Source organism: Zalophus californianus, chromosome 2, assembly GCF_009762305.2.
Source record: "Zalophus californianus isolate mZalCal1 chromosome 2, mZalCal1.pri.v2, whole genome shotgun sequence".
In the NCBI taxonomy this organism is placed as follows: Eukaryota; Metazoa; Chordata; class Mammalia; order Carnivora; family Otariidae; genus Zalophus; species Zalophus californianus.
In genome coordinates, this window is record NC_045596.1 from 152,057,173 (window position 1) to 152,081,032 (window position 23,860).

General features: G+C 50.3%; 1 protein-coding gene across 3 annotated transcripts in view; it reads left to right on the plus strand.

Annotated features, from left to right (window-relative positions):
• Positions 1-23,359, plus strand: part of KIF13B (kinesin family member 13B) — a 196,917-nt gene extending 173,558 nt beyond the window's left edge. For 2 of the 3 annotated variants that reach the window (XM_027598107.2, XM_027598109.2), the window contains 3 exons: positions 11,634-11,696; positions 15,274-16,246; positions 18,545-23,359. In XM_027598107.2, the coding sequence (XP_027453908.1) occupies positions 11,634-11,696; positions 15,274-16,246; positions 18,545-18,834 (1,326 nt within the window). In that variant the 3' untranslated portion in view covers positions 18,835-23,359. The remainder of the gene's footprint in view (positions 1-11,633; positions 11,697-15,273; positions 16,247-18,544) is intronic. The other variant, XM_027598108.2, reaches the window with a different exon arrangement.
• Positions 23,360-23,860: the final 501 nt, after the last annotated feature.

The following is a 23,860-nucleotide window of genomic DNA, read 5'->3' on the forward strand; positions in this document are numbered from 1 at the left end:
ATATTAATATTGCATAAGACTTAGAGATAATAGATAGTAACCTTGCTGAAGACATATAATGTGTAACAGCACAAAAAACCAAAAACCCCCAAATGGTTTGAGGATCAACAGAAATAGTACGTGGTAACCAAATAGACCATGTATGATAGCACATTTTCTTTCTACCCCGCCCCAACTTAATCTTTTTATCATTTGTAAAGCTATTTCTCTCTCCATTTCCCACCAAACTATGATGAAAGATATTAAAAGTTCTTCCTTTTTTATATTTCTGTCCCAGTTTAGTTTGGAGGCTTAAAGTCCTTCTCTGAAGTAGTCACAATATTGAAGAAACCCCCACGGACTCACCTGAAATTGGTGTTAATTAGACCACACTTAGATTACTGCACTTGGTTCTGGGTATGTTACTACGGGAAATCCATTGACCAATTGGATTTATTTCAGGGGATAACGTCAGAAATGATTTATGAGGAAGGATTAGAGGAGTTATTTATAGCTTGACCAAACAATGACTAAGAGAGCTGACTGTATAAGCATTCAGGGGATGGCAGCACCAAGGCGGGGAGAACGGTATAAGGGCAGCTCGCTAAGGCGGGGGGTGGAAGGCGCAGAGAATGACAGAGATGAAATTAACAAAGGGAATGGTAGCAGCTGTGAATAAGTAGGATGATTTAGAGATAGCGGGGTGCTCTCTTAGGAAAAAAGAACACCGTGGAATTTTTGTCACTTCTGTTTTCAGAAAATAAGATTTTGAGAATATAAAAATAGTCCAGGTTAAGAACTGAGGAATGGGATATGTCCTGTTCCTACCGGTCATTGCTGTGTTTTCACTGTTAGGTGGAAGAGAGGCAGAAGTTGTGTAGTGAAGGAAGGATTATTCTCAGAAAAGTACTTTTAATCAGTGTGTCCTTGACATTTTCAAAGAAGAGTGTTCGATACCCTCCCTCATGGAGAGATGCAAACGTATAACCGTGGTGAAACTCTAACGAAAAGATTAATGTTTATTAACTTGTTCTTTGGAGTCAGCAGGTTTTCAGATAAGCTGCTGTTATTTTTTGGCATTCTATTTCAATATTTGGAAAGATCTCTGTGGATCTTTCCTTGTAGGGTAGAAGTTAGCAGTTTATTCTGAAGATTTAAAAATGAAGATTCTTATATTTTACAGAATGTTTTGGTTTGAAGATATTCATAAAGATTTATGTTTCTCATTTTTATGGAGATTTGTTTTTGTTTGTAATCAATTTCTGAGTTCCAGAAATGCAAAGGTACTGCACTGAAAGAGGTGGCAGCTGACAGAATTGCTGTCTTTGACCTTCTGATGCGAGTTTAGTAACTAATCTGGAAAATAATGAACTGCAATTAATGAAATCTGTACGCATATTCAAGTGTGTTTCTCAGACAGCACATAAAATAATTGAAAGAACTTCCTGCTCTCTAATTAGCTAGATTGAATTAATTTAGCATAATAGCTTTTTTCATGTATCTAGAAGTTTGTGTTCAGATGAAGCTATTTATGTCCTTCAAACTTTGGGGCTCCAAATGGCGTTGTTGGTTCATCTGGAGAATTAAAGAGTTAATATTCAGATTTAATTTCCACCATCAAAAGCACAGTCACATTTCTGGCCTGTCTTTGTTGTACGGCCTGTCCTTTTTCAGTGGCCTGCACTTTGCTTGGGACCGTCTCGTCAACCACAGGGATATTTTTCTCCATTTTCAACATTGCTTCCACTGTGGAGGAAGGACAGAGCCTTGAGGGGAGAGCACAGCACCCTGCACATCTCGGATGCTGATTGAAAAGATGCCTGTGTGGTCAGCGATTCCATCTTTTCATGTCAGTGATCCTTCCATTTATAAAATGGGAAAAAACAAACCAACTACTTGTTCTTCCCTTGTGCGCAAAGATGCTGTTGTAGGGCTGCTCAGGCTTGGACTCCCTTGGTAAAGTGAACATATAAATGCTTATCCTTGTGTTTTCATCACCAAGGGCTCATCACCATAACTAACCAAAATAAGAAAAAAGGGTTTATGTCTTGTCTTCTAGTCTTCAATGTTCCCTAATTGTTCAGGTTCTTTAAAGAATAATGGATATGAGCATTTCCCCCCTGTAATTTAGTAAGTAGCACACATAATAAATATATCTGGATATGTTATGCTACATTCACTTGTTCCTGAGTTAACAAAGGCAAGTTTGCACAGGGTTTCTGGAGTACAACTTCAAAAAAATTTTTTTTTTAACTCAAGGCAAATGATTTCCATTCAGTTGCTTTAGGAATGAATTCTTAGGCACTTTTACTACTGTTAGTTTTCCAAAATCATAATGTTTTGCCATCTCTCTTTGCCCCAGAAAGGTATGGATACTATATTGACAGATACAGAATTGACAAGGTTGTCTTCACAATCAGGCATGGTAGTTGATCTGAAAAATAGTGAAAATGAGAGTTTCTGAGGCAGTACAGAAGTTGATTGAAGAGACCTTAGTCTGCCAGTCATTTTTCAGAAATTGTCATTGTATACTTTTGTATGAGTCTCTAGACCAGAGATTGGCCAACTTTTTTTGTTAAGATCCATATAGTATTATTTTAGGATTTGCAGGCCTTATAATTGAGTCTGGATATGTTTTAAGAAAATTTTACTTATAACCCCCCAAATTTGAATTTCATATCATTTTCTCATGTCACAAAGTATTTTTATTTTAGCAATTTGAAAATGTAAAAACCATTCTTAGCTTACCTGATATACCAAACAGGTGACAGTCTAAATTTAGACCCTTTTTATCTTATTTTATTCTATTTATTTATTTTTCTTAAGATTTTATTTATTTATTTGAGAGAGATAGCGAGAGAGATCACAAGCAGGAGGAGAGGGAGAAGCAGGCTTCCTGCGGAGCAGGGAGCCCGATGCAGGTCTCGATCCCAGGACCCTGGCATCATGACCTGTGCCGAAGGCAGATGCTTAACTGACCCAGGTGCCCCTATTCTATTTATTTTTAAAGATTTTATCCATATATTTGACAGAGAGAGATCATAAGCAGGGGGAGCAGCAGGCAAAGGGAGAGGGAGAAGCAGGCTTCCCGCAGAGCAGGGAGCTTAATGCAGGGCTTGATCCCAGGACCCCGGGATCGTGATCCAAACTGAAGGCAGATGTGCAACTGACTGAGCCACCCAGATGACCCAGACCCTATTAAAAAAAAAAAAATTTTTTTTAAGAGAGAGTGCGCAAGTGGGCGGAGGGTGGGGAGAGGGAGAGAGAGAATCCCAAGCAGATTCATGCTCAGCATGGAGCCCGACTTGGGGCTCGATCTCAGGACCCTGAGATCATGACCTCAGCCGAAACCAAGGGTTGGATTGAGTCACTCAGGTGCTCCTAAAATTTTTAAGATTAACAAATATTTTGTCTTTTAATAACCTTGAAAAACTAATAACCATTATTTCGAATGAAGTGAAATTACATCCTTTAAAAAAAAAAAAACATAAGTTTTTTGGGCCACCTGGGTGGCTCACTCAGTTAAGCACCTGCCTTTGGCTTAGATCATGATCTTGAGGTCCTGAGAGCGAGCCCCGAGTTGGGCTTCCTGCTCCATGGGGAGTCTGCTTCTCCCTCCCCACTCTCTCAAATAAATAAATAAAATATTAAAAATAAAATAAAAATTAAAAAACGTTTTTTAAATGATTTTATTAATTTACTTGAGAAAGAGGGAGCAAGGGAGAGAGCATGAGCGTGGGGGGGGGTGCAGAGGGAGAAGGAGAAGCAGACTCCCCACCGAGCAGGGAGCCCAATGTGGGGCTCCATCTCAGGACCATGACCAAAGGCATACGCTTAACCAACTGAGCCACCCAGGGGCCCCATAAGTTGTTTTTTTCACGTAAATATTTAAGTAAGTGTTAACAATTATCATGTGGAAGTTTAAAAAGTAAACTAGATTCTATAAAAATAAGAAACTATCTTTTCTGACAACTCCAGAAGTACTAGTATTTGAAATTTTCTGTATGTACTACCTCAAATAAGTTGAATTAACATATATGTAAATAATACAGTGAAATAAGTCTGTTTTGATGGTCTTACTCACTTTTACCCACGGATAAAATAGTTTACTTATTGATTGAAGAAATGGACCTTTTAGTTGTTTATAATTAGTTAAATAGGAATATCAGATATTAGACCCCGAGTGCCTATTTCTGAGGAGCATAGGAACTCTATGTGTGGTTTTGCTCACACTGTATTCCCAGTTCCTGGTACAGTCTTTGAAATATAGCAGGCGCCTGGTACATGTTTGTAAATGAGTAAATTAATAATATCTAAGGTTCTTTATTTGAAAGAAAATGGAATTAATATCATATCCTTGAATGGCTTTGGGGCTGATAAACACAAGGAGAATCTTTCGATTTATATTTTACATCAGATATAATTGTTGATTGTTTAAAACTGGGTTTATATAGTAAACCAAGCTAGAGGTATCTTGGAAGACACTAAACATTCCAGTGACTAGGAAGAGCATGGGGTTTTATTTTATTTTATTTTATTTTATTTTTTTAAAGATTTTATTTATTTGACAGAGAGAGACACAGCGAGAGAGGGAACACAAGCAGGGGCAGTGGAAGAGGGAGAAGCAGACTTCCCGCCGAGCAGGGAGCCCGATGTGGGACTCAATCCCAGGACCCTGGGATCATGACCCGAGCCGAAGGCAGATGCTTAACGACTGAACCAACCAGGCGCCCGAGCATGGGATTTTACAAATGTGCTGAGTGCTTACTGTGTGCCAGGCACTTTACATGCATTAGCTCAGCAGTGGTGCTGAGTTAGATCAGCGCTATCCAATAGAAATATGTGAGCCACACGCGACATTTTAAATTTTCTGGTAGGCACATTTAAAAAAATAAAAAGAAATAGGTCAAATTAATTTTAGTAATACAATTTACTTAGTATAGTCATAATGTTGTCATTTCAGTCTGTATTCAATATAAAAAAATTACTGAGATATTTCCTTTTTTTTTCCTGTAAAGTTTTTGAAACCAGGTGTGTAGTTTACACTTCTAGCACATCTCAATTTGGATGCTGAATTTTTGTCGGAAATCCTTGATCTGTATTTGGAGTCACAAAGTTGAAACAATAGATCCCTGTGCCCAAGGTGTTCCAAACATACTTAAAGGCACTTTAATTCTTAAATTTACACGTTCATTAAAATTAAGTAAAATTAAAAGTTCACTTCCTCAGTCACGCTAGCTGTACTTCAAGTGCTCAGTAGTTACGTAGGGCTGGTGGCCACCACGTTGGACAGCACAGAGAGGGTGATGCTAGATACTCCGACACTGAGGAAAGTGAGACTCAGGTAGATAAAGCACCTCGTCTAAGGATACAGAGCCTGGTGAATGGCATACTGAGATTTGTATTCAAGAAGCAAAGTTGAATGCACAGTTGTGATATTGAGATTTCACTGGATCTGATTAAAATATTGCAAGTGATTATAGTTGTAGAATGAATGAATCTAAAGTATTTGAAGGAGGGACTGGTCAAGACATGGAAATACACTGAGTAGGACCTATTTGTATTTTCTTTTCTTTCCCATTCCTTTCTAAAAAAACATGATCTATGGGGGCACCTGGGTGGCCCGGTCGGTTGAGCATCTGACTTCCACTTGGGTCACAATCTTGGGGTCCTGGGACCTGGCCCATGTTGGGCTCCGTGCTTGGCCGGGGGAGGTGTGCTTCCCCTCATGCTGTACTCTCCCTCTGCCCCTCCCCCTGCTTGACATTTCTCTCTCTCTCTCAAATAAATAAAATCATTTAAGAAAAATTATCTATGGGCAATGGGAAATCATTGACTACTTTATAGCAGGAGAATGACATGGTCAAATTTGCATTTCAGAGAGCTCTTATGACTGCAATTTCAAGGGTAGATTTGAAGACGATAAAACCAAAAGAATCTATTCGAGTGTATATACAAACCTCATGAAGCATTGTAATATTGGGCAGAAAAATTAAGTCACCTTTCCATGCCTGCATTGATACTTTGAGGTCACTGATCGAAAGGGGCAGGTGACAGGTAGGATAAAAGTGTGTCTGGCAGGGACCAGCTGGTGACCACCTGTCATCCTCTCTGGGTGACATTGCTTAGCGAATGCACATGGGCTGGATTACCACCTTCCAGATGTGCAACCCCCGAGGTGATCAGGTCTACATGGACAAACGACTGGTGGGTCAGGTAGAATGCTGTGTTACTCATTTAAAATAAGAAATATAATTGCCAGATGGACAAAAGTGCTGGCGTCATCATGGCTAACACACTCTTCACCAGATCACCTTGGAAAACCAGAGTGTAAATCCTGAGTCTGCTCTGTGAGTGGGGACCGCCTGCGGGGACCAGATCCTGCAGGCAGCTGCTGTGTCTATCTGGACCAGCGCTTGGGTGCTTCCTCCAGCTTTCGTCCTGTGACTTCACAGTGCCCCTTGCAGCCTAACCGCCCTGACTCTGATTAACATAACCTTTAAAAAGTATGTTTATATTGATTAGGGTATTGCTGAGTCTTGATCTTTAGGTAATTGTACGTGTCTGTTTTTGTCCATTGTTTATTACTTTTATCAGAATATATTCGAAGATTGGGAAGTATTTTGTTTGTATACACTCCCCCTGCTTGGTTTTGTTTATTTTTCTCACTTTAGCATCATGAAAACCAAAGGTTGTCTACTGGTTATTTATAACAAAGGTAAATCGTACATCTCATGTTCTTATGCTTGGTTAGAATTTTTAAAAACGGGGGCGCCTGGCTGGCTCAGTTGGTAGAATGGGACTCTTGATCTTGGGGTTGTAAGTTCATGCCCCACATTGGGTACAGAGATTACTTAAAAAAAATAAAATCTTAAAAAAAAAAGATCTAGAGGATCATACTTAGGAACCATTGGAAGATGACATTTGAGAGTTTATCAAATTCAGGGTGGGGGTGATTATTAGGAAAAGTTCATTTCCCAAACAAGAAAAAAATGCATCAGAAAATTCCGTGTTTTGAAACAAAGTGAATATTTTTTGCTTTAAAATATGTCTTCTCCCCTCTACCTACCCCAATGCCCAAATTTCAGAATGTCTCTTCTTTTCCAAATTCTCTGTAACCATACAGTGTGGCCTTTGTCATGTCACGCAAGTGATTAATTTGTTCATTTACGTATTTATTTATTCATTCAACAAACATGAAGTTATTCTTTTATGTACGGGAAAACAGAGATGAATGAGCCATAATCCCTACTCTTCGGAGAGCTAAAAAGGGTGACGTTACGGATGCTGTAATATGTATGTCTGGGGCTGGCGCGGTGAAGGCAGTTTCGGGAGGAGTAGATCACACTCAAGCTGAGACAGATGTGAGTCGGTGCTCACCAGGTAGAACATGATTCCCTAGGGAAAAGGAAGAGCTCGAGGAAGGCTCCAGCAGAGCAGTGTGGTCAGTTCAGAGTGGGGTTAGCATCACAAGCGAGGGAAGGGTACCGCCTCACGGAGAGGTGAGGGCCTTTACATGTTGCCAAGGTGTTAAAACTTTATGCTTTGAGGCAGAGGGGTCTCCCAGTGACTCGGATGCCTGGTTGAAATTCTGAGCTGATCTGCCCTGTTTTCTTCATTCATGTGGCATTAAAAAATGACAGGCTGTGATACAAGATGTGACCGTCATCTTTTCCCTGAAATACTTCTGAGCAGCTCTCTTGCTTGGAACCCACTCATCTGCTAAGCTTCAGTGATGCTGAGCAGACAGCATGATTGCATATTCAGCTGGTGCTTGGAAGTTGGTCCTTTGCCATCTCTGTCACTGGCTCACTGGGCAGCCTGGATGCATGTAACCATTAGGTGAATGTGTCGGAGCCTTGGTGTCTGTAGTGTGAGATGTAGATAATTATACTTATATTCGCTTGCCTCGTGGGACTTCTCCTTAATATTTATAGCTGCAAAAGACTTCGCAGTCATTTTTATTAATAGTTGCCAGATGTGTCATAAGGATTAATGAACTTATGATCTGAAATGTTTTGAGCTCCTGAAATAGGAGGCAACTGCCTGCACCGGGGATGTGTAAAAGAGCATTAAAATGCAAACAATACACATTTGGAAATCTGAGCTCTTAGGTGTGAAGGACAAACGGCACACTTAAGATTTCAGTACACTTTGTAGGTATTTTTGGTATCCTTAATGAAGCTCCTGAATTCATCACAGGCCATTGCCCAACACACAAGGCTGGGTCCCCGCACCCTCGCACATGGGCCCACGCACAGGGGCACACACGCATGGACACGGGTTCTGCTAACACCACTGTGACCCTCCTCCTCGTCATCCATCCTTCCTGGGCATCATCTTTGACCCTATTTCCCCAGCCTCCCCAGCCAGTTGTTTCCAAGTGGGCAGGACTCTCCCTCATATCTCTAGCTTTTCAGTACCTTTTCCTCTTTCCATCCAAGTTCAGGCTCTCAATAGCTCTCCACCAAACCGTTGAAGCAACTTCTTCGTTGATCTCTCCAAGTTTCATATCTCCCCTGTTTAAGGGTTAATCGTCTCCAAGCGTACCTCTTATCACCGCTCATTCATTTACCTTTGATAGCTCGCCAGTGTGGGTGAAAATCAGCCATAAGCTCACAACGCCACCTGCACACGGCCCTAAACTGCTTCCCTGTGCCCGGTGCGAGTCACCCTAGATCATTCTCTCTTCCCCAAGCCCTCCTGGCAGATTGAGTAGCTTTTCTGGGGACAGAGGTGGCAGTAGAGGGAACACATCAGGCGCAAAGAGCCCCGTGCCTTTGCCATGTCGTTCTTCATGTTGGAAGTGTCCCTCTGCCCCGGGAAAAGCCGCTCAGTCTTCAAGGCCTGTCTCAAAGTGTAGTCGCCCCCCAGGGAGGGTATTCTAGGCCTGTTTCATTTATCATCCCTTCCTCTGAATCTTCCCTGCGTTTGAAGCTTTCATTCTAGTATCTGTCATTTTCCTTGCTGTTTCAGTTATTTGCATACATGTCCTTGCCCGTCTGCCGAGAACAAAGCCTGTGACTTTGTGAACTTTGTGTTCTTCCCAGCACCTGTTGCGATGCCTTGTATGCTGTGAGACCCGAGTCTTTGTTGAACTGAATTTGTACATTGAGTCTCAGTTATCTTCTTCATGTAGGACGGTATTATGGAAAAATTTGAAATACATAAAAGTAGAGAGAATACGACCGTGAATCCTGTGTGCTTGTCACCTCGCCTATACCCCATCCTCTTTAGCCTGCACCTTTCAGAGTCCTCTGTCGGAGACGTATCTACCTGATGCTCACTTGGCCAGGGTTGGTTTCTGGCAGCTGCCACCACCTGGCTTCCCAAGGAGGGAGCCCCACACAGTTACGAGCACGTGAGCAGTAGGTGTGCTCCAAGTACTTGACAGTATACTCAGGACCCACTCAGACCCGGTCCCATCTTATTTTCGACACTGTGTTTAGCCGTTTCAGATGTGTGTCATCATCCAGTGTCTCGCTTCCCCCTTCCTCTGAATGGTGGCCTCGGGGTGGGCCTGTTCACAAGGCAAGTATGTTGCTGGTGAAGAAGTGGTCATGGGAGTGACTGATGGTGGCGGGAAGCCTGTGAGGGGAGACATGAGGTCTCAGTGTGATGGCCTGGAGCCATGACGTGGGGCCCTGGGTACCAGGAAGCCTGTGGGTTCGCTGATGCCACAGTGTCACAGGCTCGTCCCTTCACTCATGGCAGCAGATATTTTTTTAAGCGTTTACTGGAGTTTTCTCATTCCCCTGAGTCCGAGAAGAAAGTGTAAGTTGTGTTTCCATGTTCTCTTCAGAAGGGCAAGAGTGCTCTCATCTTAGAGAGGCTTCATCCTGGGTGGTTATGTTCCACCCTTGGTGGGATTTTACCTGTTTATGCTTTACGGGGGCATGTTTTCACCCCCATCTTTTCTGCTTTAAGGAAGATCTAACTGAGGGATGTAAGTATTTTGGTGTTTGAGCTTAAGAGACGTTTTTTCTGCCTTTACGAAGGAAATATGCTGCGAACACCTTTCCGTTTGTGGGGGACTTCAGATACTGTGGAAGAAAGTAAATACCAAAAGGAAGACGGCAGTCCCTGTATTCAAGGACTGTAAGGTGGAGTGAAGGATACTTGCTTGAGAGTAACTCCACTGTCACTGTCTACCGGGTCGCCAGCAGAGCGGAGTTATTTGGTGCTGTCAACTCAGGTTAACCAACTGAGTGCACCATCTTGTTCCAGGTGGGCTCTTGTCCCTTCAGTAAGAGTTGGGACTGCTCAGTAAGGAAGCTGGTCTTCGGCCATCCAGCCTTAGTGCCTGCCAATTGTCCGGAGCATCCTGATGGCGTAGAAGCCATCATGGGAATGGGGAGGGCCTGGAGCACATAGGGTCAGAAGAAGGGAAGTGGAAAGATAGGAAATCTGCCTCTCTATGCAGTTTAGACTAGGTAAGAGATGAGTGGTCAGCGACTTTTCCTTTTGGATCCAACAAGACAAAGAACACTGCTACTGCATCGAAACAAACTGTGACACCCAATTTTGACCCTCCTGTGAGGCTGCCAGGATCCTCTGTCTACTGGGCATCCTGAGGCGAGGTCCATACTCTGGTGCTGGAACGGGAGGACCTGAGAAGGAGCCAGAGGCTGGTTGATGGAAGAAAGGCAGAAGTGGTGGATTCGTGGTTTCTTGGAGAGAATCATGTCTGTCTCTGTATCTCAGTGCCATTGTAAACCCAGCAGCTGCTAAAAGGATGCTTGATTTCTTCTCTTTTGCGGTTACCGGCTTCTTCTTCAGACCTCCCTTTTCCTTATCCTGGTGCTAATGATTTTTTTACTCTTTTTTTTTTTTTTTTTTAATGTTCCTTGAGCAGCATGTCCGTAAGTAATGTCGTCCTTCTCTTGCTGTTGCTTACGCAGCCGTTGATTCAGGCCCTCATCCCCTCTCATCTGCTCTGTTGCTGGAGTCTCCTCAGCGATCTGCCTACCTTAGCCTTTAAATATTTCTCCAGTCGCTTTGCCTTCTACTACCAGATCCGTCAGCTCAAGCTCCTGCTTTCTTCACTCAGGCATCGCTGGTGGTCCTCGTCCTTACTTGATTGGGATACCAAAGCGTCTCTCCCTGTATCTGTCCCGCTCTGTGCTCTGCCCCAGAAGTGGGCTGTAGCCAGACTGGCCTCCTTACTCCTCACTTCCTGTGACGACACGCGCCGGTCCTGCTTGGGCACCAGTTCTCCCTGGCCATCAAGGCTCCGTTTGTGTTCCACCTCCTGCCTGAAGCCCTTCCCAATCTTTCCTGTTCCAACCCTTTCTCTCTGGCATCCTATAACACTTGTAGTGCAGAACTGCCTTGACGAACACGCGCCGTATGTGAGCGCAGAGCCTGTGCACATGTAAGCACGCCATGTGTGTTACTGTTTTCAGCACGTTTCTGGGGTTACCAGCTGCTTGCTGTGCTCCTTACTGCTTACATTTCCCTGTGTAGTGTGGCGCCACTAGCCCTTGGCAGGCCTACTTGGCAGTGACTTGTTAGAATTCGCGAAAGTTGTAGAAGTTCACTTCGACTGGGTCCTCCTGACGGGCTCTTCAGTCTGTTCAGTGGAAACCTTCTCTGGTTATCTCTGTTCTGCTTCTCTTGATCCCTCACGCCTGCCTGTTCGCTTGTTTCCTCAGCCCGTGCCCCGAATCATGGTGCAGGCTGCCCTTGCGGACGCCGGGATGACCAGAGTGGGGGAGGTGAGTCAGACTGGCGTTGGGGTGGGGGACGGTGGCGCCTTCACTGGCAGCCGCACCACATGTGGGGGGGTGGCCCCGATGCCGTAACTGTTGAGTCCATACCGTGGGTTTTTCATTTTAGCGTTCCCGTTTTGATAATTAGCTATAATATAGGTCACTGTCTTCTCCCTCTATATTTTCCTTGTTCCACTTTTCTATTTTCAACTTGTTAATCATATGATTGCTAAACTTTTAGGTGCTTGACTGCTAATGTAGTCTGTTGCTTTAATAGCCCACTGCTAGGCAGAGGCGATTTCTATAAACAGAACAATCTCCTTATTCCAAGTGTTTGCTTAATTCTCAGTTTTACATTTCATTCTGATTCATGATATCAGCGTGAAAAGACTAATGCTAAGCTGGGGAGAAAATAGTCTCTTATGATCTCCCACAGATGAACAGCACTTCTCATCTTATGAATAGCAAATCTATTTTCTCCCACTGTGCGTTCATTCTCTTAGGAAATTCTGTATCTTCATCAGAAAATTTTATTTATTAAAACAACAGCAAAAATGGGCAAATAATTTGAAAGGGGATTCAGTCCTTTCTGAAAGGCCCTTTCCAATCCAGGACATATTTGGTGTTCACATGGCCCCCCTCGCTCCCCCCGTGAGTTGTGTGAGGCAGGCCTGGGGCCCCAAGGCCAACGGGACAGAGGACCGAGTCTCTTATTGGTGAGGGCACCAGATCTCCTGCAGCCTCTGCAGCTCAAGCCGCACCGCTGTTCGTCCTGGTGGTTTTTGCAAGGCTAGACTTTCACGGCAGTCTCTAGGAGTGGCAGTGGTAAGGGAATAACCCAAGGCTGGGGAATAGGTTTCCACTCACATAGAAACTCCAGTCAAGTGGGAGCGGCTTCCCGCGGTGCTCTCACGGAAGGAATCTGAGGCTGCACTCAGGCTCAGCAGGAAAGAACGGTGCAATCAGGGCTCGCCTTCTGCCACCTTTGGTCTCTGCTGTCGCTGTGGATCTGACCTCTGGTCCCTGGTTGTCACTCACTGGAGCTTTGGATAAACCCTTTAACCTCTCTGGGCCATGTTGTAAAATGCATATTTACATGTGGGAGCAAATGGGATAATGACCAGGGAGATCTAAGGCACACTCCCTGGACTGTCACCTCCTCAGGACGGGACGTAGCTGGCCCTTAGCAGACAGCTGTCCATGTGGCAGTGATGGGGTATTACCCACCAGGGGAATAGGGAGCACGCACAATTCCAGAACCAAAGTTCCCGTTCAGATCCTAGGCTCTTGTAATTTTGTTTGTATATTCTTCCCTGCCTGGTCAGTGATATTAAAAATAAAATAGAAAAGAATAAATAAAACATGTACAAGTTGCAAAAGAAAAATGATTGAAGGATGGCCTAATCTTTTAGAGTATTTATGCTGGTGACAGTTATTGATCTATTGGATTTAGTAAATTTTGCAGCCTAGAGATCCATCACAAAAATGGGCTGTTAATCTCAAGAGGTGCCGTTAATTTCGTACCCTGAAAGTGTGCCTTGTGGGGAAAGGAGGGCCTCTGGAGACAGGAATATAAATGACAATTCACGTGAAAATGCATGATTTATCAAACTGCTGAGTTAAGCCAAGTAACTGTAAGAGACTTATAGATCTCAGCTGTTTCCCAGTTCAAATAAATCCTGTATTTCAAATGGAAAATGGCCATTCCTGTAATATAAATAATCTTTCCGTAAATATTGGAAGACATATTTCTTTTTCTGAACAGCACCCTTCTCCAGTGCACCAACCCCATTCCCCATTCCTGCCTTCTCTCTCGCCCCTGTTGTTGCGAATTGGGGATAGAAAGATAACCTGCTCCCTTCTTCAAATGACTTCAGCTGTCAGTGAAAGAACACCTTAGCAGCACCTCAGAAACAGTAGAATGTGGACGGGCAGTGGCTGTCATCATTCCCCAGGAGATTGGGGCCGCGTGTGTGTCTCTGCCCGTATGACTCAGACGAGTGATCCCAGAGGGGGAGGCCAGCCTCTGTGGCTCCGTCAGCGCTCAGCCCCTCTTCACGGCAGGGCAGGCGGCTGCTCGGCCTGCGTCTCCCTGGATCAGAGGGCCCCCGACCCGTGACATGGGACCAGGCTGCAGCCTGCCGGTCTCCTCTTCTGCCACCTGACCCCCTGCCAGGAGCCGCGAGTCAGCTACCAGGCCCGAGCGTCGTTCGTGGCTGGGCTGGTGAAGCTATGCTAAATCCCTTGTGAATCCCCCAAGGACATCCTCGTTCCCACTTTGCAGGAGAAAGTGCTCTTCTGGCCTCTAGTGATTCTCTCCGTTCCCTGTGAAGTCCCTGGTGGGCAGGGGATCTGTTTCCGTGGGAACAGGGTTCTGAGCCTGAGTGCAGCAAGGCCAGGGGTGCAGGCGGGTAAGGAGGGACTGGAGATTTAGTGTGCACCCTACTGGGCGCCGCGCCCTGGGGTGAGGGCCTTTTCCTGCCTTGTCAGGCCTCACGGACCCTGCATGGCCATCAAGTATGCATTCTGGCCCACCACCAAACAAGCGCTGTTCCACACGAGCTGAACGTTCTTCGAGTCAACTCAATTCTGACACTGTCTACCTGGAGACCGCGTCAGTACCCACTCAGGCCCACAAGACTGCCCCCGCTTTGGATGCCAGTCGCAAGCCCAGGTTGTCTGTCACCTGTGCTCTGACCAACCGGCTGTAGATAAGAGGTCCCAATGATCCCCACTTGGGTTTGATTAATTTGTTAGAATGCTTCACAGAACCATTTTACTCACTAGATCACCAGTTTATTCCAAGGGATATGATTCGGAAATCGTATCCAATGGAAGAGAGGCATGGGGCAAGGTGTGGGGAAAGGGTGTGGACCTTCAGTGCCTGCCTGGGTGCCCCGCTCTCCCCACACCCCTGCGTGTTCACCAGTCCGGCAGCTTCCAGAAGCCTGTCCTTCCGTGTTATGGAGGCCTTGTTACACAGGCGCGATTGATTAAATCATTGGCAGTTAGTGATTAAGTCACCTGCAGCCCCGCTCTCCGCCGCGGAGGCAGTGGGGCTGAGGCACTAATCAGAAGGTGGGTTCCCCTGGCACCCAGCCCCCATCCTGAGGTGCTGCCCCAGAGCCACCGCCTTAACGTGACCTCAGGTGTGGTTGCAGGGGCCTTGTTACGAATATCAAGACACCTTTATTGCTCTTAACACGTAGGAAACTCCAAGGGTTTCAGGAGCTCTGTGGCAGAAACAGGATGAAGGCCAAATATATATTTCTTAGGATAAGTCAGGCTATCCCAGGCAGTAGTTAGACTCCGAGTGTATACAGAAGGCCAGGAGGTGGAAGGGGCAGGTCGGCGGCCGCCTGGCCCATAGTGGGCTCCTCGGCATTTGGTGCGCGGAAAGCGGTGGTCACATGGACGAAGTGGTGGCGCAGATAGGGACACGGGGTCCGCCCTAGTGCATTAGCAGCTTCCCACCCTGCGAGCCGTCATGTTTCAGCCGACGAAATCTGTCGCAGTTCTTTGGGGAATGAACAGCAAACTTGGGAGTTTTAACCAGTTCTCCTTGCGCCCTTCCCTGCTCCAGGCTCACCGAGAGAGCGTGGCGATCAGTGCGGCCCCCGATGTGACTGCGCACTCGGCCCCCGTGAAGCTCTACGACAGACCGACCAAGGCGCCTGCCCCGCAGGCGGCCGCTGCCGGCGCCCAGGCCCCCGAGGTGCAGGAGGGGCCGCCCAGCCCCCTGAGCGAGGCCTCCAGCGGCTACTTTTCCCATAGCGTCTCCTCCGCCACGCTGTCCGATGCGTTCGTCCCTGGCCTGGACAGCGCGGCGACAGCGGGCGGGCAGACCCCCGGCTCGCCCCCGCCGGCTCTCTGCCAGGCCACCCCGGAGACGGAGCTCCCGCTTCCCCCGACCGCTCCCGCAGCGGACGGTGAGCTTCCCGCCCCCCGGCACGGCCAGGGCAGCCTTCTGTCGCTGCCGGTCCCAGCAAAGCAGGATGCGTGGGGCGACAGCGATGGCGCATGCGAGGCCAAGGAGCTGGTTTCCTCTGAGAAGGAAGACGCGAGCGCACCCCCGAAGGAATCGCGCAGCCGGCAGGGCGGGGGCGAGGTTTCCCCAGCCACCACGCGGCTCGGAAGGCCCGAGAAGCACGCAAAGCCGGCCGCGGGCTCAGAGCTGGACGCCCCCACACCACAGGTTCCTCCCGACCTCCTGTCTCTGTCCCCTGCTCCCACGTCTCCGTTCAGAATCCAGAAGGTGCGGACCTCCGAGCTGAAGTCGTTCACGCGCATGCTGGGCGGAGACCCCAGCTGCCCGTCGGCGGCCGAGGAGGACCTGCTGGCCTCGGGGGCGCTGGGCGTCGGCGGGGCCGGGGCACCGGCCCTGGGAAAGCTGGAAGTGTCCTCCGATTCTGAAGAAGCCAGCGAAGTCCCAGAGTGGCTCAGAGAGGGAGAATATGTCACCGTGGGCACCAACAAAATGGGCATCGTGAGATACATCGGGCCCACCGACTTTCAGGAGGGGACGTGGATCGGAGTGGAGCTGGACTTACCTTCAGGTGAGTGGTGCTGCTTGGGGCCTGGTTCCCGGCGCGCAGCTGACTTAGCCGAGGGCGGGCTGGAAAATGAACCTGCTGTGTGCCCCTGGGCGTGTCATTGGACCTCCCCGAGCCTCTACTTTTCAGGTCACTGCTTTTCAGAACCAGGAATAAGAGTTTCCTAAGCCTTCTCTTTGTTTAACCTACATTTTTCAGAAACCTAAGACATTAATTGAAAGTCACTATCAATTTGGTAATGAATTTAAGTGCCTTTTTTTTAAAGTCACAGAGGCCTCTGCTCTTGAACTGTAATAACAGCCTAACAGCTCTGTGTGCCGCGGCCGCTCGGGTTGCAGACACAGATGCCTGTGGGGGTGCTTGGACGCCTGGGCTGGAGAACAGAAGGCGGGGTGATCTGAGGTGCATTCCAGGCTCACCAGCCTCTTAAATGTCATTGTAGAATGGCACATCTTACAAGCGACTGGATCACCATTTTCCGAAAAACCAGGGGCACAACTTAAGGAACTACTTGGTCCTTTAGATGTTTGTATTTGTTTTTTTATTTAAGAAGGAGAGCAGGAGCAGGGGGAGTGGCAGGCAGGAGGAGAAGCAGACTCCCCGCTGAGTAAGGAACCCCACATGGAGCTCGATCCTGGGATCCTGAGATCATGACTTGAGCGGAAGTCAGACGCTCAGTCAGCTGAGGCACCAGGCATCCCCATATGTTTTTTTTTTTAACACAGCTTTATTGTGATACCAATTCACATACTGTAAAGTCTACCTGTTAAAAGTGAACAGTTTAATGGTTCTGAGTATATTGTGCAACCATTACCACAGTCTACTTTTAGAATAGGTTTGTCAACCCTCCCCCACAAAAAAGCCACATGTCCATTTATAAGGCAGTCTCCTCCCTAAGCCCCAGGTAACCAATAATCTATTTTTTGTCCCTCTAAATGTATATGAAATGTCCCAATCTGGACTTCCACATAAAGGGGATCAGGCAGTATGTGGGCTTTTGTGACTGGCTTCTTTCACTTAGCATGATTTTCCAAGGTAGATCCGGTTACAAGCTGGGTCAGCCCTTCATTCCTTTTTATGGCCAGATACACAATTCCGTTGTGTGGGGGGGGCACCTTTTGTTCATCCATTTGTCAGTGGGTGGACATGTGGGTGGTTTCCACTTTTTGGCGCTTGTGAATAATGCTGTAAGTTGGAAGTGGTTCCAGAAGAGTCCTGTAGCTAGAATATTTTTTGAAGGAGTATCTGCTAGTGCAGGGGAATTGGGAGAGAAGTTTATATCTGCAATTGAACTCAAGAATTGAAGAGGAATTAACAAATAGATCGGTTCATCCAACAATACGTATTAAGCATCTACCATGTAGCAGTCACCATGTTGGATCCCAAGGATACTTTGAGGAGCGAAATAAAGTCCCTGGTTTCACTGGACTTTCATTTTAAGAGGGAGAAAATTGCCAAGTAGACACGTAAATAAATAATTAAAATTTGATAGTAATAAGTATGAAGAAAATGAAATGGGGTGAGCGGGCAGGATGGTGGGGAACCTGGAAGCAGGGAGCCGGTGCTGGGGGGGGTGGTGTGCATGCCCTGGGAGCCAAGTGATAGCGGTGGCCCGAGAGAGATGGTCTGTTAGGTGCTTTGAGAGGTGCACCGAGGGGACCCTTGTTGACGGAGAGCAGAGGTGTGGGGGGGAGAGAAGGGCAGGTCAGCATGTGCAGACAGTGAATGTAGAAAATTCATGATTGTTTTTGCTGCAGAGATCATGTTCCCCACCAACCTGTCCCCATGGCACATTGACATGTAGGGGTCATGGGGGCCCGTTTCTTCAGGCACCCTCTCCCTGTACTGACTTGAGTGCGGGGTTCTCCTTCTTCACCTCAGTGCATTTTCTGTTGCTTTTACAAAGGAAACTTCCTCACGCCATCTTGATACATCAAGTGTGATATCTCACTAGCTACAATTTGGTAATTTGCCAGTTTCCATCTGTTAGAGTCAGGAAAAATAATCGTTCTACAGTGACATCCATCCTAGGTTTACATGTTGACCAGCCAGGTTGAAGAAGGTCCGTGCCCCAGGCTCGGGTGGGGTCGGTCCAGCTCTGCTTTGGTGACTTGCCCGCACCCGGACATCGGAAATGGCAGGACCTGGGGCTGCCCGGGGGTGCCAGTCCTTGGGGACCACCGTGTGCCTCCGGGGTCACCCCGGTCTCCTTTGCTCAACAGTGAGCCACCAGGCACACAGGGCCCCGGAGCGAGAGGCTGTAGGAAGCCACCCCCATGTGTTCTTCTCTCTTCCCCTCAGGTAAGAATGACGGCTCCATCGGAGGAAAGCAGTACTTCAAGTGCAACCCCGGCTATGGGCTGCTGGTGAGGCCAGGCCGGGTGCACAGAGCAGTGGGTGCGGGCCGGCGGCGTGGCGCAGGGCTCCGGCCGCAGGGCGCCCCCGAGCCCCGCAGGAGCAGCACCCTCTCCGGCTCCGCCACCAACCTGGCCTCCCTGACAGCGGCTCTGGCCAAGGCAGAGGGTGCCCCGGCACTGAGGGCCGACAGGAGCCATAAGAACCCTGAGAACCGAAAATCCTGGGCCAGCTAAACCAGTGCTGGATGCCGTGCCGCCCCCCCCCCCCCCCCCCCCCCCGGGTTGCATCCTCCCGGGCTGCTGGCCTGCTTCCCTCTGCTTCCCAGGCAGAGGCTGACAGAGAGGCGGTGGCCAGTGCCCCCTTCCGAGCCTTGCCAGTGACAGCCCCGGGGTGGGGATGGGAACTGAGTGGGCAGGGACACCTTAAACCCCCTTCCGTGGGGAGCACGGCAAGGCATCCTTTCTGCACAACACAGGGCTGCTGACCTCTCCCTGCTCCTCCCGGGACGCTGGAAGCTTCATTTCTTCCTCTGCGCAGAGAATGGGGAGGCATCTCAGCAAGGTAGAGGGTGGAAGGTTCTAGGAGCCCAGAGCCGTCCTGGATTGTGGGAGCGAGGCTCCTGCCCATCCCCATGCCTGGGGTTCCTCCCCGCCCCCCAGGGGCTGCTGTTGTTCCTTTTTTTGGTTCTGATGACCCCATTAACCTCCTAACCTTCCCAGTGCCTTTCTTTCCTGCAAAGGTGGGGCATCCTCCCTATGCCTCCAGAGCCAGCACCCCGGCTGACCTACGCTGGACCTGGCTTGCTCCCTAGGCTCACTGCATCCCTCTGGCCCCCAGAGTCCCTACACCAAGTAACAAGCTCCCGTAAGTGCCTCTGGCTAGCCTCCTGGGGTTCCTGACACTGGGTCCAGGGCGCCCCAGCAAGGGGCACTGGGCCTGGCCCCTCCCGCCTTTCCCTCTTCCTTTCCACAGGGTTCCTTAGGGCTTTCTTTGTGGGTGTGTTAGTGTCTTTAATACCTGCAAAGTGTTTTCTCTTTGCCATTTATTCCCTTAACAGAGTGCTTAGAATATATTTATTTATATTTATTTTTTCAAAATCCGAAGTCATTCGCGAGCCACAATCATCTGCCCAGGCATGAGTGCCTGGGGCTTGCCTCGCACATCACCAGCCTCTGAGGTCACTCAGGGCTGCTAGCCTCCGGCCTCAGGTGGAGGTTCCCAGAGGGGCCAGAGGATGATGCCCCTCCTTATGTCGTTATTGACACAGATACACAAGTGGCCTTACTCTAAGGTGACAGTGACAACTTGGAGAATTATGTTGTGCTTCTGCAGTGACAAAGTCAGAGGCATCACGACCTTATCTGGTGCAATTTTAGTTTCTTGGAAGGATCTTAGACTAGTTTAACTTCTTGGCAATTCCCTACCCTGACTCCCTCACCGAGCCTGGGGGACTGTGGCCTAGCAGAGCTCCCTACTGTCCCTGTGTCTGGCCCTTTGCGGAGCCACAGATGCGTCCCAGACAGCATGAGACCTCCAAGAGCATTGCCCACCTCCTGCCAGGATACCTCCGGGCCTGGAGCCCTTCCCTGCTGGGCTCACTGGGAGGGGGTCTGTGGAAGCGGGCAGAGGGCTGGTGCCTTGCAGGCCGCAGTGGCCCAGGGCCCATGGGGCCCCTCCATGGCAGCAGTAGACCAGTGACCACCTGCCGTGTGCATCCTCACGAGCTGACTGCAGGAGCCTAGGGGACACCGTGGCCCCTCCAGGACAGAGCCCTGGGTCAGGATTTGTGCGCAGCCATCTTAGAGGCCCGTTTTTAGCTCTCACGTTTAGACCCTAAAAAACAATGCCCAGAAAGCCCTTTTTTGCAAAATCTTGTTCTCTAGGGATTTGAAGCCCCTCCCGAGAAGGAACGCCAGGTTCCGTGCCCCTGGGTGGGGCTGGGTGGGGCCTGCGGGCAGCTGGGGAAGCAGAGCCCCGTGGGTACCCCCAGGTGTGCGGCTGCTGCACGCCGCGTCCCCCCCCCGGGGAGGAGCCTGATTAATTAGCTTCCATTAATTACACGTGGCGGTGCCCGCCCGCCTCTCGGGCCCAGCTCCCTAACAGCCCGTTGTGCGCCAGCGCGGTTTAACCTCCGCCTGGGAGGGGGTGGGCCACACTCGGCGGACAACGCGCCCCCCCCCCCCCCCCCCAAGGACAGAGGACAGGGCCCGGAGCGGACGAGCACACCCCTGGCGTAGCTTTAGCCCCGCAGATGTTCATAGTTTCAGAGCTGGACGGGATCTTCTCACTGAGAACAGGCTGAAGCCGAGGAGAGGTCGGTGCTTCTTTCCCGCTTGTAGAAGCTTGGGCGCCCGACTGCCCGCCCGGCGCTCTCTGCTGTTCCCCGGAAGCACTAGGCACAGCGCCGTGGCTGCTCTCCCACCCCCGGGGGCCCCTGCGTCCCGTCCTCGGTCGCACAGTTCCCTTGGCCCGGGAGGGCGGTGTCTCTGTTCCTCCGGCCGGGGCGGCCACGAGCGCACCGCGGGGACTCCTGCCGGGCGCCCCACGTGTGAGGGGACCCGGACCGGGGGCGGGGGGCAGCCGCGCCCGCGTGCCGCCCGTCTTCGTGCTGCGCGTTCTGTGCTCTGCTCTTCGGCGGAAGGTCCTTCCCGGCACAGAAGCCCTCTAACAACCCGCGCCCAGTTTAGGGCTCGTCTCTGGGGACGCCGGCGTCCGTGGGCCCGTGCACGCAGGTCCGGCGCCACCCCTTTCTCTGGGGGCGAGCAGCTCCTGCCCCGACAGCCTCCGGTGACCAGCCTGCGGGCCCACGTCGGGCACCGCGCTCACTGGGGAGAACCAAGGGAAGGTGGAAGGCCGGTTGGCTCTGTCGCTCGGGCTGGGTAAGATGGCGTAGACCGCGGTGGGATTGAGGGCCCGAGCAGGGCGGCCGGGGAAGAGCCCTGACCGAGTTCAGACCGGCCGGGCGTGGGAAGAGGTTTCGGGACCACCTTTCCTTCCTCCCAGGCTCGCCGCCCCCCCCCCCCCGCCTGCTTTTTAAACACGGCCACGTCCCCCGCCCGAGATTCCCCACCACCGTCCCGGGTCCCCGCATCTCTGCCCCCGGGCGCAGCAGCCTGTGCTTGGAGCCCGGCCTTCGCTGGGCCTGGAGCACCCGAGGGAGCGCCGGGCGGGACAGCTCTGTTGCCCCCCCAGGTGGGCAGGTCATCGCTCTTCGTGGGAGGAAGGTGCTGCGGGGGCTGCTTGCCGGGGTTTCCTGCCAGTGGAGGGCGCTTTGGGCCCCGTCCTGTAGAGTGTGAGAGGACAGGGCCGCCCCGTCGGAGTTCTCGGGAGGGGGGAGCTGTCACTGCAGCTGGCCGGTCACCAGTGCCCGGAGAGGCGGGTGTGGCTCTCCTGCCCCAGCTGCGGCCCCGCGGGCACCCTGGCAGCCACGAGGGCTGTGCCGGGTCCTCGCAGGGACAGGGTTTGCCGTCCTGAGCCTCCCGTCTTCGTGCTCCGCCACCAGCATGTCCCTTCCAGGCCCGTGTGTCGCCAGATCACTCGGGGTGCAGGCGTCACTCCACTGCAGTCCGCTGTCTTCCCGGGCAGTCCCCCCTCCTTGGTGGGGGAGGGGGTGAGCAGTGCCAGTCGGAAGGAGGCCCGCCCTGCTCTGGTCTCTGGCCTTCACTCTGGCTTCTCGGTGCAGACTCCTGGTAACTCGTTGCTGGGAAAGCAGTGACACGAAGTAGATGTCACTAAAGCTGTAGCCCAGGAAGTCCCCACAACCCAGCATTTATTGGACCAGAGGTGGCGTCTTGCTGGTCGCGTGACCGTGGGAGACGGAGGGAAGCCCCCCATCTCCCCTGTCTTCTGTTCTCACCTTACCGATAGGCCTGATGGTAACCGGTGTGTCAGCGCTAGGGTGCGGGATGTGGTTCTGGCAGCTCCCAGGCTCTGGGATCCGGGGTGACAGCAAGAGGGGATGGGCTGCCTGCACGCAGGTGCCGCACGAGGACGTGTCAGGGGCCAGACGGGGGCCGCAGGGGGGCAGCTGTCCGGAATCCCAGCCTGGCCAGAGGGCACGGGAGCAGGAGAAAGCACAGCCCGCGCGTGGGGCCGGGCTCAGCCGTGAAGGGCCTCGTGTGTTTGCGGAGATTGGCGCTTCCGTTGAGCTGTGAATGGGGCCCTTGAAGAGTTTGAACGGCTTTAAGCATTTCCATCCCCCATTACTTCCCTTTTCTCCCCTTGGCTTACTGTTCCCTGTATGGGAGACCCACAAGAAGTTCCAGGGTATTTTCCTGGCGAAGACCAGCCCCACTTGCCTGAGGTCTGCCCGGAGGCCTGCACCTTGGACGGGGAGTGCCGGAGGAGGAGGCCACCTGTCTGTCGTGCCTTATCCTGGGGACGGCCAGTGCAGCCTGTCTTTTATGCCCAAGACACTGGCTCGATGATCTCCACACGCCTCTCTCTCTCCGAGAAGTCCGACGTGCCTTCAGCCGGGCCACTGACACTAATTTTGTGGGGGGTCTTGGAACATCTCCATGTGCGGAGTTTTGTGAATACAATGGGTTCGCATATAAAGAAGTGATTTTGATTGGGGGACTGTATTGATTTGCTGCACATGAAATGGGAGTTTAAAAAAATCCAAAGACTCTGTAATGAATTGTAAAGACTGAATGATTTGTATTATATAATGAACTAAACCTCTGTAATTTTGTACCATATATGCCTTTCCCTCGTATGACCAGCAGCCTCTAAATAAAACAGATGATTTCTTGCCTATGTCTGAGGTTGGTCTTGTTGCTTTTCCCTCCCTGACCCAGGCGCGGGGGTGTTTGGGCTCATTGTAGACGGTCCCACAGGGCAAGGGATGGCCTGGGCCTGAGGCTTTTCAAGATTGAGACTAGAAGAGGGAGGTTCGGGGAAGCAGGTCCCCGAGCGCACCTCTCCGGCCCCTGTGCTCTTTGTGGTGTAGACTGAAGAACCGGGGCGGGGGGGCCCACAGGTGGCCAGTCTTACTCCCCTTAGTTGAGACCTCTCACAGGAGCCCAGAACCAGTGGAAACTTTCGGGTAACGGGAGCATCTGGGCTAACTGGGAGGCAGCTGGCCTGGAGGGGGTTGGAGGTGGTGGGGACAGGCTGCTTCTCTGGAGGAGTGTGTCCCAATTCTCGGCACGGCCCCACTGCCCTGATCTACAAGATCGACCCCCCAGCGGACCCCCTAACTAGGGAGCCGAGGACGTGTTCCACTGCTGAGCAGGTGGCCCTGGGGAGGGGATGGTG